Below are 19,527 nucleotides of genomic sequence, written 5' to 3'. Positions count from 1 at the left end.
TGTTAATGTAAAAATTAATAATGTTGTACCAAAAAAAACTTAAAAAACTTACCTAACCTTATTATAACAAGCGCAATTTAATTTAGTCTAATCCAACAATATATATTTTAGATAAGTTTACAATACTTTAATAATAAACAGACACAATGAAATATATTTTTTCGTTAGGTTCAGAATGATTTTTGCAAAATTATTGCATACACAAATTTTTGCTTGACTTATTTGGCAAGAAGAACATTGCTATTTAGCCAAAATCGCAAGTTTTACCTATTCATATATATATATATATATATATATATATATATATATATATATATATATATATATATATATATATATATATATATATATATATATATATATATATATATATATATATAATGTAATACATACACAGGAGCTATGACTCGACCCCTGCAACCACATATAGGTGAGTACACACGTCTACAAGAGGCAACTCAAACAAGAGTAAACATCCACAACTATCCATCCAATCACTGTCTTACCAGAAGTATATTGGTATCACCGTTCAGATGACTCTCAGTACTAAGATTTCCCCAGCCCTCCTTCAGCGTGCAGGCACTGTACTTGCCACCTCCAGGACTCAAGTCCGGCTGATAGGTTTCCCTGAATTCCTTCATAAATGTTACTTTGTTCAAAACTCCAACAGCATGTAAAATCATAAAAACCATTTGCTCCATCCACTCACTCCCAACACGCTCACACAAGCCTGTTGAATGTTCAAGCTCCTAGCACTCAAAACCTTTACCACCTCCCTCTAATTTTTCCTGCGACGACCCTTACCCATCCTATCCAGATTTATATACCCTCCTAATCATCATAGTTGCCAGATCCTCTCCAAGTGTCCAGACCACCTCAATAGCCCCTCCTCAGCTTTCTGAATTATATTTTTTTGTAACTGCACACTTTCTTCTAATTTCTAAGCTCCGAATTCTCTGCATGATATTCACACCACATACAGCTCGCATAAACTCAGTCAGGTACCTAGATTACCGAGAGATCTTGTCCCCAGAGATGTACTCCTTAAAAAGTAGGCGAGAAAGATACATCACAATCTACAACGGGAAAGATACTGAAGGGATTGGTCTCAAACCTGCACACTGAAAAAACTACTAATGAATAAAAGAGGCTGGCAGACGGTACAGGATGCCTCCAATGACAAGCGGGGAACGATGACAGAGAACTCAATCATTGTTAAGGGATCACGACTCCTCAACATCCTCCCTTCTTGCATAAGCATAAAAGAGGGATTACAGACAAACATCCAGCCGTCTTCAAGAGGGAATTTGACAGATTCTTCAAAACAGCTTCTGATCAGCCAGGCTGTGTTGCATATATTGGACTGCAGGCTGTTAGCACCACCAGCTTGATCGATTAGCCCAGCAACCAGGAGGCCTGGTCTGGGACCAGGCTGCGGGGACAGTGACCTCCAGAAGCGACTCCAGGTCAACAACACACTGCCCTCAAATACGATATCTCCACCGCCTCCAGCCTCCTCATTGCTACAAGCTTCTTCCTATGTTCACTTGTAATTTTCTTCTTTTCCATATCCTCCCAAATTTCTCCCCCAACCTTCGCAATTTCTCTTCGAAATCTCCCAAAACAACTGTCCTCGGCAAAGAGCAACTGTGATAACTCCCATTTTGTATCAAATTCGTTCTTTTAATCCCACACCTCTCCCCAACAATCTAGCATTCACTTCTTTTACAATCCCAACTATAAAAAATTACTAAACAATCAATAGTGACATCATACATCTTTGCCAAAGTCCTACATTTACTGGAAAACAATCTCTCTCTCTCTCTCTCTCTCTCTCTCTGATCCATGCTCTAACCTGAGCCTCACTTCCGTATACAAACTCTTTACTCTCTCTTAAACTACTCGACAAAATATGATGACAGCTTCACCAACTCTCTCTAATCTTTTACATTTCCTCACCATTCTTTTAGCCTTTCTTTTTTCTTTCTACCTTCCATATATAATGTCTATACTGTAAAAATCTCTCATATGCTAGTTTTTTCTCCCTTTTCACCCTCTTAAACTCATTCCACCCATCGTTTCTCTGCCCATCAGTACCTAACCTATACCCACAAACTTCTGCTGAACATTAACACTGCACTTTTAAATCTACCTCATACTTGATTGACCCCCCTCATTACCTGTACTTTCTTCTATGTACTACACTCATGCACAAACATTAAAATTAGTTTTTTTTCTGTTAGTGATTTACACAGAAGGGGTTACTAGCCGCTTGCTCCCAGCATTTTAGTTGCCTTTTACGACACGCTTGATTTATGGAGGAAGAATTATATTCCACATCACCATGAAGTTGAAAGAAAACACTAAAAGAAACAGAACTGTTTAGAAATTAGAAGGAAACTTATATATGTACACACACACACACACACACACACACATATATATATATGTATGTGTGTGTGTGTGTGTGTGTGTGTATGCACAGCCGCATGTGTAGTGTGCATTGGCAGCCAGGTGTACGGGAAGTCCTTGAATAACATCGTTTCGTTCAACGCTTCGTTTAACGTTTCGTTCAACGTCACTTCGTTCAACATCCCTTCGTTTAACGTCGTTTCGTTATAACGTTGATGAGAAAAAAATCGATTCCCGGCCGGGGCCACTGTGTGGAGAGAGTAAAATAAAAATTTGTCAAGTATGTAATAATCATAAAAATGCACGACAATAAACGATGTGGCCCCCAAAAAAGTGTAATATCAGAAACAAAACTAGAAGTTTAATAGAGGTTTGACAGCAAGGTGTGGTTTCGCTATACGTCCTTTCACTTAAAGTCGCAGTTTCCAAGAACCTATCGACGACGTTAAGTGAGGACTTGGAAAAAATAAACACAAATGCAGTATAATGTGATACTTTATTGACTACGTTCCATCCACACAGTGGACTTTATCAAGTCACAAACAGATTTACCTGGGTACGTTTAATGTTCGCCCAGACTGGGGTCCTGGCACGGGTCTTAATATTGAGATGACCCGTCTCTGGTTCCCGAAGGACTATGGGTTCAGCAACGCTGCAGAACTCGTTCTCCTTCAGGAGCCAGCAGCAGCAGCAGCAGCAGTAGTAGTAGTATCTTCACGGAAAGCTCTAAAACCGCAAAAGATTATTCTCTAATGGAATTCAATCCCTTTAAAAGAACTAAGGTAAAGTCATTACAGAGAACCACTTCAGTATACTTATAACTGACATAATCTATATTATGACTATATATATAATGCAATAACTCTGTATACGACTGACCTCAATAATATAACAAACACAGGTCTACAATAACATTAACAGATGTATACACACACACACACACCAAGAGGCGTCCATCAACTACAGACGTTCAAGAAAGGAATCGATAGAAGCCTAGGAAGTTAGAAAGAACCTGAAAAAACAGGTTCTCTGTTGTTTTAGATGAAGACAAGGGGAGAACAAGGGGAGGGAAGGGGGAGTAAAAACATTTCGACAGTTGATGTGTAAGGGGAAAGTGGTAAAGGGGGGCAAGAGTTCCCCCCTCCCTGTCTCTTTCTCTCTCTCTCTTCTGGAAGATGGATCTTACAGAGAGTACTTCGCAATCCCTACTACAAAAATAACAATCTGGCAACACACTCTCTTCTTTCCAAAGTCAGCGCTGAGACGCGATCCACTTTTCTCCCTCAACTGCCAGACTGAACCACCGCAGCCGCAGCCGCATCTTCACCCCCCGCGGGGCCCCGGAGCTACCGCTCAACCTCGCAGAGTTACACTAATCGATGTAGTAAATAGTACCACGTGGAAATATAACCGTTAGACTATCAATTTATTGTCAAAATACAAGTTTAGAACAAAGACGCAGATAAACAATTTCCCCAAACGTCATTTAGTGCCGTAGCCCCTCCCTCGGGAAGCGAGGCCCTGATTGGCCGGGATCCCCGGCGTTGCTATTGGTGGAGCGGGTGTCAGGGTGGGGTTGCCATTGGTGGGCAGAGGTTGTGGCGGCGGCGGCGGCCCCGCCCACGGGTGGGAGCCCCGGGGTGCTAACCTGCCGACTTATCCGCTCTGCATTATTTGATACAACGCTTGTGGTAACACACGCTCACTATCAACTTGCTGTGCTCTAAACCCGCCCCCGCCTGGGCTCTAATTCCTCTTAAAACTCAGTATCAAGCTGGATTAAGGCAGACTTTCAGATCTGTGGCCATCATTTGTCGACAGTTTAGTGTTGTGAGGCGGTGCTGGTGAGAGCCTTCCTTAGCGGCAGCCGCAGCCGCAGCAGCCGCCGCAGCAGCAGCCACCGCCATTACCGCCGCCAAAGTGTGTGTTCTCTTCCCCCCTGAAGAACCATTCCTCCCCCCATCCGTGTTCTCTTTGTTCTGGCCTCCCCCAGCACAGCTGAACACTGACCGTCACTCCACACTGACCGTCACTCCACCCTGACCGTCACTCCACCCTGACCGTCATTCCACCCTGACCGTCACTCCACCCTGACCGTCACTCCACCCTGACCGTCATACGCACAACAAAATGGACACCTTGACGGGCGGTCTAACAGATGGTCTCTACGATCTGGTCTCGGGCGGTCACCATGCCACCCACGCCGACACCACGCACGCCCACGCCCACGCCCGCGACGCTGACGGCACTGGGTCGCTCACAGGCACGGGCGGCGCCGCCCACGCCCACCCACAGCACAATGCCACCCGTCTGACCGTCCTCTCCGCCTCACGCCCGCACGATCCGACGCCCAGAGGTAAACGCCCATGTCTATTTCATATTCTATTTGAGATTAATAAATTCTAAGTTACCGTCGACCCACTCATTGTGACGCTGGTGTGTCCCACTCAGTGTGACGCTGGTGTGTCCCACTCAGTGTGACGCTGGTGTGTCCCACTCAGTGTGACGCTGGTGTGTCCCACTCAGTGTGACGCTGGTGTCCCCCTCAGCGTAACGCTGGTGTGTCCCGAAGTGTGACGCTGGTGTATCCCATTCAGCGTGACGCTGGTGTATCCCATTCAGCGTGACGCTGGTGTATCCCATTCAGCGTGACGCTGCCGTGTCCCACTCAGCGTGACGCTGCCGTTTCCCACTCAGCGTGACGCTGCTGTGTCCCACTCAGCGTGACGCTGGTGTGTCCCACTCAGCGTGACGCTGCTGTGTCCCACTCAGCGTGACGCTGGTGTGTCCCACTCAGCGTGACGCTGGTGTCCCACTCAGCGTGACGCTGCTGTGTCCCACTCAGCGTGACGCTGCTGTGTCCAGAAGTGTGACGCTGGTGTGTCCCACTCAGCGTGACCCTGGTGTGTCCCGAAATGTGACGCTGGTGTCCCTCCTCAGCGTGACGCTGGTGTATCCCGCTCAGTGTGACGCTGGTGTCTCCCTCAGCGTGACGCTGGTGTCCAGAAGTGTGACGCTGGTGTGTCCCACTCAGCGTGACCCTGGTGTGTCCCGAAGTGTGACGCTGGTGTCCCACCTCAGCCTGACGCTTGTGACTCCCCCTCAGCGTGACGCTGGTGTATCCCGCTTAGTGTGACGCTAGTGTGCCCCCTCAGCGTGACGCTGGTGTATCCCGCTGTGTGACACTGGTGTGTACCGCTCAGTGTGACGTTGGTGTCTCGCTCAGTGTGACGCTGGCTGGTCCCGCTCAGTGTGACGCTGGTTGACCCCGCTCAGTGAGACGCTGGCTGGCCCCGGTCAGTGTGACGCTGGTTGACCCCGCTCAGTGTGACGCTGGCTGGCCCCGCTCAGTGTGACGCTGGCTGGCCCCGCTCAGTGTGACGCTGGTGTGTCCCGCCCAGTGTGACGCTGGCTGGCCCCGCTCAGTGTGACGCTGGCTGGCCCCGCTCAGTGTGACGCTGGTGTGTCCCGCCCAGTGTGATGGTAGTGTGTCCTGCTCAGTGTGACGCTGGCTGGCCCCGCTCAGTGTGACGCTGGCTTATCCCGCTCAGTGTGACGCTGTTGGTCCCGCTCAGTGTGACGCTGGTTGGTCCCGCTGTGTGACGCTGATGTGCCCCGCTCAGTGTGACGCTGGTGTCGCACTCAGTGTGACTGGTGTGTTCCGCTCAGTGTGACGCGGGTGTATCCCGCAGTGGAACGCTGGTTGGTCCCGCTCAGTGTGACGCTGATGTGTCCTGCTCAGTGTGACGCTGGTGTCACACTCAGTGTGACTTTGGTGTGTCCCGCTCACTGTGACGCTGGTGTGTCCCGCTCACTGTGACGCTGGTGTGTCTCGCTCAGTGTGACGCTGGTGTGTCTCGCTCAGTGTGACGCTGGTGTCTCGCTCAGTGTGATGGTGTTTCTCGGAGACGCTGGTGTCCCGCTCAGTGTGACGCCGGTGTCTCGCAGTGTGACGCTGGTGTCTTGCACATTGTGACGCTGATGTCCTGCTCAGCGTGACGTTAGTCTGTCCTGCAATTTGTGACGCAGGTGTGTCACGCTCAGTGTGACGCTGGTTTGTCCCGCACATTTTGACGTACGTGTGTCACGCTCAGTATGACACTGGTGTGTTCCGCACATTGTGACGCTGGTGTGTTCCGCACATTGTGACGCTGGTGTGTTCCGCACATTGTGACGCTGGTGTGTTCCGCACATTGTGACGCTGGTGTTCCGCACATTGTGACGCTGGTTTGTCCCGCACAGTGTGACGCTGGTGTCCCGCAGTGTGACGCTGGTGTGTCCCGCACAGTGTGACCCTGGTGTGTCCCGCACAGTATGACGCTGGTGTCCCGCTCAGTGTGACGCTGGTGTCCCGCTCAGTGTGACGCTGGTGTCCCGCACAGTGTGACGCTGGTGTCCCGCTCAGTGACGCAGGTGTGTCCCGCTCAGTGTGAAGCTGATGTGTACCGCGCAGTGTGACGCTGGTGTGTCCCGCACAGTACAACGCTGGTTGGTTCCGCTCAGTGTGACGGTAGATGAGCCCGCTCAGTGTGACGCTGGTTGGCCCCGATCAGTGTAAAGCTGATGTAACCCGCTCTGTGAAGCTGGTGTATCCCGCTCAGTGTGACACTGGTGTTTCACGTTCACTGTGACGCTATTGTGTTTTCCGCTCAGTGTGACGCTGGTTGATCCGAGTGTGACGCTGGTTGACCCCACTAAGTAGATTAGATTTTACCACCGAAGTTGCTAGTTTATTGTGCACCTCATATATATATCCTGTGGAAAATTACTTAATATGTCTTGTATCTTATTTTCATTAATAAGATTATCTTGACATGTTACATAGATTACACTATCTCTATATTCCTCAATCCCGCTTTGTGTGACGCTGGTGCGTCCTGCTTAGCGTGACGGTGGTTGGTCCCGCTCAGTGTGACGCTGATCTGCCATATTATACCACATCAGCCACTAGTGGCATGGTTCTCCAATAGATTAAAACCAAACACACAACGGGGCCTAGATAGTGGTGGTCCCAAGGGTTGTTGAACAACGTAACCAGCAACTCGGTACACAACCGACTGGTCTCTTCAACAAATCACTACAAACAGGTATCACGCCGGAGAAGTGGAAAACAGCAAATGCGATACGCATTTACAAAGGTCCTTAGCTTCAAATTATAGCCCAATCAATCTAAACTCGGTTGTGGGGGGAAATTTATGTAACTGCGATGCAATCTGAAGCTACCCTGAAAGATATAAACTGACCACTGAAGCTCATTACTGTGGTACAAAGTGGTATTCTCGCCTCGCGAATCTACTTTCTTCCACCAAGGTATGCGAGGCGACAGAACAAGATACAGAATATGGATATTGTGTGTATGGTCTTCAGAAAGGCCCGTGATAAAGTTCCACTTAGGGAATTAAGAAATTAGCGGTCCATGGTATAGGAGACATGATCCCCTGGGTCGAGGTATGGCTGACGGATAAGCAACATGGATAGTTTGTATTAATGGTGAGGAATGAGACAGAATGGGAACCCATTACAAGTGGTGTTCCACAGGGGTAAGTATTAGGCCCCTTGTCGTTCACAATCTACATAAACGACATGGTTGAGGGAATAACAAGCGACATAAATAATCATGGAACGAGTGGGACTCGAACCCATGGCGTGTGCCCCTCCTTATGGTGTACAAAAATATATCTAGTTGGATGAACATTATTGAAGCCAGTACACCCTGGATAGCCTGGAGTTGTAGCCGGAAGTCACAGATGCAGTTCAACAGACAAGTGCAAGTTTCCTACCCTAGGAAATAAAAATATCTATGGAACTTACAATCTAAATAATGTTGATCTTAGTCAAAGAGAACGTGAAAAAGATTTAGGAGTTATGGTTATAAGAAGATGAAAGCCAAGACGACAGTGTATAAGTGTAGTATAAAGTGAGCCTTTATTGACTACGTTTCGCCCAAACAGTGGCCTTTATATCAAGTCATAAACAGATCTGCCTAGGGAAAGAGTACAGGAGTATATACAGTGTGGAGAGTCAGGTGGAGAATGTTAGGTAGGGTTGGGTTTGAGACGGACCAACCCGGGACGGGCGAGTATATTATAATTATTATTATTACATCGTGTCAGTATTTTATACCTTTCATCTTCACAGTGCATAAGTGTTCCCAATAAAACTAGAACGTTTTTCCTTATATTATTTATTTCTCATATATATGTCGTGCCGAATAGGTAAAATTGGTCAATTAGCAAGAACTCGTTTAAAATTTTCTCTAATACGTTTAAAGATATATTTTTTCACTCATGTTAATGTAAAAAGGAATAATTTTGTACCAAAAGAACCTTAAAAAACTTACCTAACCTTATTATAACAAGCGCAATTTAATTTAGTCTCATCCAACTAAATATATTTCAGATAAGTTTACAATAATTTAATAATAACCGAACACAATGATTTTTTTTTTTCGTTAGGTTCAGAATGATTGCATACACGAAATTATTGTATACACAAATTTTCGCTTGTCTTGTTCGGCAAGAAGTGTGTTACTATTAAGCCAAAATTGCAAGTTTTACCTATTCGGCACGAATATATATATATATATATATATATATATATATATATATATATATATATATATATATTAAAAATTAGTTTAGTGCCTTCTGGAGATAATAATAATAATAATAATAATAATAATAATAATAATATTAATGACAGTTACCATGACGACAGAAACAATAACAGAAATAAGGAATGTTTTACAAGTGTGGGCGAAACGTGCTCAAGACATCAGTTTCTCCTTACTCGTCGGTTTGTATCTTGCGCGACCATCAGGTGAGCGAAGCCATGATGTTTAAGAGCCTTGATCGAGCCTGAGGCTGGCTTACAAGTCGACTTTTCGCCCAAGTTGAAGTCTGGGAGGAGCGGAGACTCGATCCTCCGTCATTATACTGTGAACTGAATACTCCGTGACCCATGATGCACCCATGACTCCGCCCATTCACCCACCCCGCCCATGGCTTCACAACACGCCCACAAGCTGGTCTCCATGGCCGCCCACTCACCCACCCCGCCCATGACTGCACAACACGCCCACAAGCTGGTCTCCATGGCCGCCCACTCACCCACCCCGCCCATGACTGCACAACACGCCCACAAGCTGGTTTCCATGGCCGCCCACTCACCCACCCCGCCCATGACTGCACAACACGCCCACAAGCTGGTCTCCATGGCCGCCCACTCACCCACCCCGCCCATGACTGCACAACACGCCCACAAGCTGGTCTCCATGGCCGCCCACTCACCCACCCCGCCCATGACTGCACAACACGCCCACAAGCTGGTCTCCATGGCCGCCCACTCACCCACCCCACCCATGACTGCACAACACGCCCACAAGCTGGTCTCCATGGCCGCCCACTCACCCACCCCGCCCATGACTGCACAACACGCCCACAAGCTGGTCTCCATGGCCGCCCACTCACCCACCCCGCCCATGACTGCACAACACGCCCACATGCTCGCCACCCATGATGTATAGCCACCCACACACTAGTCGAAGATAATTTCTAGGGTAGATAATTACAGTGGTAGATAGATCCAACAACAACAACAACAACAACAACAATAATAATAATAATAATAATAATAATAATAATAATAATAATAATAATAATAATGTAAGAAATTTGAGTTACTATAATTACTTTTATTATTGTTATATTTGGATGACGTCACTTAAGTGACGTCATCCAAATAAGTGACTTTAGTAACGTTGTGTGACACGTGTGACGGGAGTAACGTTGTGTGACACGTGTGACGGGAGTAACGTTGTGTGACACACGTGTGACGGGAGCAACGTGTGACGGGAGTAACGTTGTGTGACACGTGTGACGGGAGTAACGAGTGACACACGTGTGACGGGAGTAACGTTGTGTGACACACGTGTGACGGGAGTAACGTTGTGTGGCACACGTGTGACGGGAGTAACGTTGTGTTACACACGTGTGACGGGAGTAACGTTGTGTTACACACGTGTGACGGGAGTAACGTTGTGTGACACGTGTGACGGGAGTAACGTTGTGTGATACACGTGTGACGGGAGTAACGTTGTGTGACACGTGTGACGGGAGTAACGTTGTGAGACACGTGTGACGGGAGTAACGTTGTGTGACACACGTGCGACGGGAGTAACGTTGTGTGACGTGTGACGGGAGTAACGTTGTGTGACACATGTGACGGGAGTAACGTTGTGTGACACATGTGACGGGAGTAACGTTGTGTGACACACGTGTGACGGGAGTAACGTTGCGTGACACGTGTGACGGGAGTAACGTTGTGTGACACACGTGACGGGAGTAACGTTGTGTGACACGTGTAACGGGAGTAACGTTGTGACACGTGTGACGGGAGTTACGTTGTGTGACAAGTGTGACGGAGGTAACGTTGTGTAACGCACCTGTGACGATCGTAACGTTGTGTAATACACGTGTGAAGGTAGTAACGTTAACACACGTATGACGGAAGTAACGTTGTGTGACACACGTGTGACGGAAGAAACGTCGTGTGACACGTGTGACGGTAGTAACGTTGTGTGACACGTGTGACGGAAGTAACGTTGTGTGACACACGTGTGACGGAAGTAACGTTGTGTGACACACGTGTGACGGTAGTAACGTTGTGTGACACGTCTGACGGTAGTAAGGCTGTGTAGCACACGTGTGACGGTAGTAACGTTGTGACACGTGTGACGGTAGTAACGTTGTGTGACACACGTGACGGGAGTAACGTTGTGTAACACGTGCGTATGTCCCACAACGTTATTCCCGTCACTTGTGTGTGCCCCGACGCCTTTGTGCCGCCTGATGCCGCTAATACTATCCTGTGCCACAGTTTGTGCCACCCGCCGCTGATGCAAATGCCGCCGCTACCGCCGCTGCCGTCGGCCGCTATATCGGCGCCTTTGACCGCCCGCTTTACACAGAGAGAGAGAGAGAGAGAGAGAGAGAGAGAGAGAGAGAGAGAGAGAGAGAGAGAGAGAGAGAGAGAGAGAGAGAGAGAGAGAGAGAGAGAGAGAGAGAGAACAACTCAAAAATCGATACAACAATGCACATATTACAGCAAACAATTCTATATACACTATTCTGTATTCCTTGTCTATTTCGTGAATAAATCTCAAATACAACACGCTCATAACCTCGGCTGTATCCAAGCGTTATACACCTAGATCCAAGCTTAATACAATTGTATATAAGTAATACAACTGGATCTAAGAAGTTCAATACAACTAGATTCAAGCATAATACAACTGGATCTAAGCTTCATACAGCCCTATCCAAGATTAATACCACTGGATCCAGCTTAACGTGCGGAGACGTGTGTATTACAGTGTATATATACCGAGATGTTTGTATTACAATGTATATATACCGAGATGTGTATTACCGTGTATATACACCGAGATGTGTATTACAGTATATATGCACCGAGATGTGTATTACAGTGTACATACACTATGTATTAGTGTATATACACCGTGAATTACAGTGTATGCACACCGAGATGTGTGTATTAGTGTATATACACTGATACGTGTGTATTTTTCAAGCCAGCAATCAAAAGGAGACAAACTAAGCCACCAGGAGATGAAAAGCAGTGACTCTAGGCCTCTCGCAATGTCACCAGCACTTCGTCAGGAGCTGTACAATAGGTACATGGGAGTGGAAAATACACAGTGGTAGGTAGGCAGCGCAACCAGCGCCTTCAGGAGTCACGCAAAGTTTACAGCTGTGGGACCACGCCAAGTGTCGTTTTGGAGTCAAGATCACTCAAGAATCTACCTGTGTAGAGTTAGCATGCTGATGTATCTTACAGTTATTGATGCCCACCTGTACCACGTCAGGAGGGAGGGAAGAGAGAGGTGCAGGCAACATATGATGCTGTTCTGGGCTTCTGGAGACGGGAAATGGCACTGGCTACACCGCCTGCCTACCACTGAGGATTTCCTCCACTCCGTCTACATAAAGCAACCTCTTGCTACATTGTACAGCTCCTGACGAAGCGCTGCTGACAGTGTGAGAGACCTATAGTTCTTTCCATCCTCCAGTGGCTTGTTTTGCATAGAAAGTTGGATATCTCTTAGTGCATATATACACACAATGTGTGTATCTTAGTGTATGTGCACGGAAACCTTTCTTTCAGTTTATATATACCGAGATGTGTGTATATCTATGTATATGCACCAAGATGCGTCTCTCAATTTATATATACCGAGATGCGTGTCTCTCAGTGTATATACATCGAGATGCATGCCTCAGTGTATATACAAAGAAATGTGTGCATCTATATATACACACAGAAAGGTGTACATTTCTCAGTTATATACACCAAAATGTATCACTGTACATGCGGCGAGATGTGTATCTCCTAGTTTCCATACACACGTGTGTGTGTGTGTGTGTGTGTGTGTGTGTGTGTGTGTGTGTGTGTGTGTGTGTGTGTGTGTGTGTGTATGTGTGTGTGTGTGTGTGTGTGTGTGTGTGTGTGTGTGTACTCACCTATTTGTGGTTGCAGGGGTCGAGTCCTAGCTCCTGGCCCCGCCTCTTCACCGGTTGCTACTAGGCCCTCTCTCTCCCCGCTCCATGAGCTTTATCAAACCTCGTCTTAAAACTGTGTATGGTTCCTGCCTCCACTACGTCATTTTCTAGGCTATTCCACTGCCTTACAACTCTATGACTGAAGAAATACTTCCTACTATCTCTCTGACTCATTTGTGTCTTCAACTTCCAATTGTGTGTGTGTGTGTGTGTGTGTGTGTGTACCTCTGTACATACTCATGCACATACACTGAAGCATTCTGAACATCAGTGTACAAGTGAACAACAGCCCTAATGACTGAACACACACACACACACAGAGGAGACAGAAGGGGTTCCAGAAAGACGGAGAGGTGGGGCACACCACCAAGTGCTGGACACACTACACACAACCGAGGAAGAAGTGAAGAGGCTTCTGAGTGAGCTAGATACCTCAAAGTCAATGGGGCCGGATAACATCTCCCCATGGGTCCTGAGAGAGGGAGCAGAGGCGCTATGTGTATCCCTAACAACAATATTCAATACATCTATCGAAACAGGGAGATTGCCTGAGGCATGGAATACAGCAAATGTAGTCCCAATCTTTAAAAAAAGGAGACAGACATGAAGCACTAAACTACAGACCAGGGTCACTGACATGTATAGTATGCAAAATCATGGAGAAGATTATCAGGAGAAGAGTGGTGGAACACCTAGAAAGGAATGATCTCATCAACAGCAGCCAACATGGTTTCAGGGACGGGAAATCCTGTGTCACAAACCTAATGGAGTTCTATGATATGGTGACAGCAGTAAGACAAGAGAGAGAGGGGTGGGTGGATTGCATTTTCTTGGACTGCAAGAAGGCGTTTGACATAGTTCCACACAAGAGATTAGTGCAAAAACTGGAGGACCAAGCAGGGATAACAGGGAAGGCACTACAATGGATCAGGGACTACTTGTCAGGAAGACAGCAGCGAGTCATGGTACGTGGCGAGGTGTCAGAGTGGGCACCTGTGACCAGCGGGGTCCCACAGAGGTGAGTCCTAGGACCAGTGTTGTTTCTAGTATTTGTGAACGACATGACGGAAGGAATAGACTCCAAGGTGTCCCTGTTTGCAGATGACGTGAAGTTGATGAGAAGAATTCATTCGATCGAAGACCAGGCAGAACTACAAAGGGATCTGGACAGGCTGCAGACCTGGTCCAGCAATTGGCTCAATCCCACCAAGTGCAAAGTCATGAAGATTGGGGAAGGGCAAAGAAGACCGCAGACGGAGTACAGTCTACGGGGCCAGAGACTACAAACCTCACTCAAGGAAAAAGATCTTGGGGTGAGTATAACACCAGGCACATCTCCTGAAGCGTACATCAACCAAATAACTGCTGCAGCATATGGGCGCCTAGCAAACCTCAGAACAGCATTCCGACATCTTAATAAGGAATCGTTCAGGACCCTGTACACCGTGTACGTTAGGCCCATATTGGAGTATGCGGCACCAGTTTGGAACCCACACCTAGCCAAGCACATAAAGAAACTAGAGAAAGTGCAAAGGTTTGCAACAAGACTAGTCCCAGAGCTAAGGGGTATGTCCTACGAGGAGAGGTTAACGAAAATCAACCTGATGACACTGGAGGACAGGAGAGATAGGGGGGACATGATAACGACATACAAAATACTGAGAGGAATTGACAAGGTGGACAAAGACAGGATGTTCCAGAGATTGGACACAGTAACAAGGGGACACAGTTGGAAGCTGAAGACACAGATGAATCACAGGGATGTTAGGAAGTATTTCTTCAGCCACAGAGTAGTCAGGAAGTGGAATAGTTTGGGAGGCGATGTAGTGGAGGCAGGATCCATACATAGCTTTAAGCAGAGGTATGATAAAGCTCACGGCTCAGGGAGAGTGACCTAGTAGCGATCAGTGAAGAGGCGGGGCCAGGAGCTCGGACTCGACCCCCGCAACCTCAACTAGGTGAGTACACACACACACACACACACACACACACACACACACACACACACACACACACACACACACACACACACACACACACACACGCGCGCGCGCGCGGGTTACAACCTTAATAACTCTCAACAAACATAACGTGGACAACCCTTATTATTGTTACTTTAATTATTATCAGTATTGTTGTTATTAGTACTCCAAACGGCAGCGGTAAACCCGCAGGAGCGGCCAGTCAGCAGCCATCAACGCCATCAGCCGAGGGTCATAAACAAGCCGGTCATAACAAAGTTATTAATCATGATGGATCTCGGCTTCGCCATTTTCGAATTTACAGCAACAGAGAGAGAGAGAGAGAGAGAGAGAGAGAGAGAGAGAGAGAGAGAGAGAGAGAGAGAGAGAGAGAGAGAGAGAGAAGGGGAGAAAAAAAAGAACATTTGGGAAATCATTTGACAATCGCCAAAAATTGTTCGTCAAAACTTGGTCCCGAAATTTTGGCCTTGTTATTAACTGTAAATTTTGATATTTTTTTTTTGCATTATTATTATTATAAAAACCTTGGAACCATATATGGGTTAACACAACAACAATAATAATAATAATAATAATAATAATAATAATAATAATAATAATAATAATAATAATAATAAAAGAGAAGATAAGAATCGAGTCCAAGCGCTGGAAGACAACACCAAGTGTTTATCTATTGTCTATTCAGCTGGGACTGTATGCACAGACATACACACGCTTCTATACGCGCGTGCACATATATACGCAATACGTACACAGCACCAGCGTGGAGCATGCATCTGGCTCATGAAGTATATACACCTGGTCTATGCAGTATACACCTGGTCTATGAAGTATATACCTGGTCCATGCAGTATACACCTGGCTATGCAGTATATACCTGGTCCATGCAGTATACACCTGGCTATGCAGTATACACCTGGTCCATGAACTATACACCTGGTCCATGAAGTATATACCTGGTCCATGCAGTATACACCTGGTCTATGCAGTATACACCTTGTCTATGCAGTATACACCTGGTCTATGCAGTATACACCTGGTCCATGAAGTATATACCTGGTCCATGCAGTATACACCTGGTCTATGCAGTATACACCTGGTTCATGCAGTATACACCTGGTTCGTGCAGTATACACCTGGCTCATGCAGTATACACCTGGTCTATGAAGTATACACCTGGTCCATGCAGTATACACCTGGTCTATGCAGTATACACCTGGTCTATGCAGTATACACCTGGTCTATGCAGTATACACCTGGTCTATGCAGTATACACCTGGTCTATGTAGTATACACCTGGTCCATGCAGTATACACCTGGTCTATGAAGTATATACCTGGTCCATGAACTATACACCTGGTCCATGAACTATACACCTGGTCCATGAAGTATACACCTGGTCCATGAAGTATATACCTGGTCCATGCAGTATACACCTGGTCTATGCAGTATACACCTGGTCCATGAAGTATATACCTGGTCCATGCAGTATACACCTGGTCTAAGCAGTATACACCTTGTCCATGAAGTATACACCTGGTCCATGAAGTATATACCTGGTCCATGCAGTATACACCTGGTCTATGCAGTATACACCTGGTCTATGCAGTATACACCTGGTCTATGCAGTATACACCTGGTCCATGAACTATACACCTGGTCCATGAAGTATATACCTGGTCCATGCAGTATACACCTGGTCTATGCAGTATACACCTGGTCTATGCAGTATACACCTGGTCTATGCAGTATACACCTGGTCTATGAAGTATACACCTGGTCTATGCAGTATACACCTGGTCTATCCAGTATACACCTGGTCTATCCAGTATACACCTGGTCCGTGAACTATACACCTGGTCCATGAAGTATATACCTGGTTCATGCAGTATATACATGGTCCATGAAGTATACACCTGGTCTATAAAGCATATACCTGGTCCATGAAGTATACACCTGGTTCATGAAATATACACTTTGTCCATGAAGTATACACCTGGTCCATGAAGTATACACCTGGTCTATAAAGCATATACCTGGTCCATGAAGTATACACCTGGTTTATGAAATATACACCTGGTCCATGAAATATACACCTGGTCCATGAAGCATATACCTGGTTCATGCAGTATACATCTGGTTTATGAAATATACACCTGGTCCATGAAATATACACCTAGTCCATGAAGTATACACCTGGTCCACGCAGTATATACCTGGCCCACGCAGTATACACCTGGCCCATGAAGTATACACCTGGTGCCAGAGCTCAAAGAACTGAACTTTGAGAGAGGACCAGGGAGACATGATCACAACGTAGAAGATACACAGGTGTTTGAAAAGCAAGCATAAGGACACTTAATGCTCGGCGTGGGGAAAGAGGGAGAGACATAGACGGCAGCTAAAACACAAGACAAGTCACTGAGATACTACGAAATCTGTGGTGGAGGTAAACTACATACACAGTTTCAGGAGATGGTACGACACTACCCAACAGACCAGGGTCGTAGACCGCCCTGGAGTGGGGTAGAAGAGACTCTCGTAGTCAGGAGAGAACCCAGTAACGGTGAGGAAAGCGACGGGGGCCAGGAGCTGAGAATCGACCCCAAGAACTACACATAGGGCACACACACTTAAACACAAGTACTTACACGCACCCTTTCTCTCCTTGGTATCCGTATAGTCCCCTGTGACACCCCTGTGGCTCCCCTGTGACACCCTGTGGTAGGCGACACAGAGGGGAAGTCTTCATGGCACATTACCTGAGGGGTCGCTAACCATAGATCGAGCACAACCCCTCTCTCAACGCGCCAGCCCGGAAAATATGAATGACAATGTGATGGGGAAAAGGAGGGGAGAGAGAGAGAGAGAGAGAGAGAGAGAGAGAGAGAGAGAGAGAGAGAGAGAGAGAGAGAGAGAGAGAGAGAGAGAGAGAGAGAGAGAGAGAAAATACATGTACACTTCAATATTTAAGAAAAAGCAGACAACAGAGGAGTTTATGGTGTACACTCAGAGGACTAAGCACAGTCTAGCTTGCCTCTTCCTCCTGTCAGATGAGACCAGGATACTGTAACAGAAAGTTCTCTCCCCCCACCCTCCGCTCAAAGTTCTCTCCCCACCATCCACTCAAGAACCCGATGGAAATAAGTCACTTTGGCATTTTCGGGTTATTCTAGGTAATTTACACTATGATAATTGTAATAATTATGTGTACTTGTGTCAAAATGAACTTACACTATCTGCCCAGGATGTTATTTACAACAAGGTCCTCTCAGAGTGTGCAGGATCATGTCTGACAATTGTGTGTGTACAATAGTGTGAAATTCTGATTCCCGTTGAATCACTAATATTATTTGGTAACACGTACCGACAAACTGGTTTAGAAAGAAACGTAAGCAAACACTAGGATGTATTTATTAGAAAAACCTTTGAGATTTTGATCTTGAGATTTTGATCAGAAGTGATCAAGGTCCAAGGACAGAAACGTTTTCTAATAAAATATATCCTAGTGTTTGCTTACGTGTCTTTCTAAAGCAAAATGATATGAGTTCACTTCTTCTGAAGAGCTTCAGTGTTTAATGGTGAGGCATCTTAGGGCCAGGGCAGTAGTAGTCAATAAGCTGGTGTGAGGGCAAGTCTGTCCGTGCACAATATTAGTTTTTAACATTGTACAACAAGTTGTATCACGTATTTGTAGAAATAAAGATCATTATTAGATTACCGAAATGCTCTGTATAACCAGGGTCTTTCTATATAGTATATCACTGATATCAGTTATGGTCTGTATAAGTTGTATCATGTACTTGTAGAAATAAGTCCCATTATTATCATAACTAAGCGCTAAACCCACGAGGGTCATGCATGGCATAAGTCCCAGTGTGCCAATGTTATTTAATTAAATAGTAGCATTATTGATTGCTATTCAATAAATAAAGCAAGCCTCGCCGCCTTCACAATATTATTAACGCTGATACATTCCTTAAGACACTACCAACAAGATGACACACACTAGACGTAGTAAAATTTTAAGGAAGTGTTCGAAAAGGTTGGAATTGGTGGGGTTCAGAGTAATTACTGGAGAATGTCTTTTTCTGATAGGCTTCACAGAATTCCACTGTTGATGGATTCCCTTTTTTTTTTTTGTTTTGAGAAGAAAAACTTTCATTCACTCTGACGTAGGTAAATTTTAAAGTGCCAATTTTATTAAGTAAGTTGGTTTCCATGTACTAACTAGAGAATGACTCTTCCGGTAGGCTTCAAACTTAACTGATGGTGTATCTTAATAACTGGAAGTATTTTGTATTGAATTCAGACTTCGCACTTGTCAATTTGTCAGTTTCATAAAATGTTTTTATCAAACCAGGATCTTAAAAACACAAAAATCTTTTTTTTGGGGGAGGATCGTAGAGAATTTTAAAAATACAATGAAAATTAAAACAAAACAAAAAAATTTGGGGAGGATCGTAGAGAATTTTGAAAAGAATACAATGGAAATTAAAATGGAAATTAAAAAAAAAAGAGAGAAATACTGCAGCCTAGCATTTTTAAATTCA

At 45.8% G+C, this 19,527-nt stretch overlaps 1 protein-coding gene across 2 annotated transcripts in view; it reads left to right on the top strand.

The window, feature by feature from the left end:
• The first annotated feature begins 4,079 nt into the window (after window positions 1–4,079).
• Window positions 4,080–19,527, top strand: part of LOC128692945 (pituitary homeobox x) — a 107,084-nt gene continuing 91,636 nt past the window's right edge. For both annotated transcript variants that reach the window (XM_070092039.1, XM_070092038.1), the window contains exon 1: window positions 4,080–4,768. In XM_070092039.1, coding sequence (XP_069948140.1) covers window positions 4,543–4,768 — 226 coding nt within the window. In that variant the 5' untranslated portion in view covers window positions 4,080–4,542. The remainder of the gene's footprint in view (window positions 4,769–19,527) is intronic.

Source organism: Cherax quadricarinatus, chromosome 38 (genome assembly GCF_038502225.1).
Source record: "Cherax quadricarinatus isolate ZL_2023a chromosome 38, ASM3850222v1, whole genome shotgun sequence".
In the NCBI taxonomy this organism is placed as follows: Eukaryota; Metazoa; Arthropoda; class Malacostraca; order Decapoda; family Parastacidae; genus Cherax; species Cherax quadricarinatus.
The sequence above is the reverse complement of the archived record's forward strand: the minus strand, read 5'-3'. Positions and strand labels throughout refer to the sequence as shown.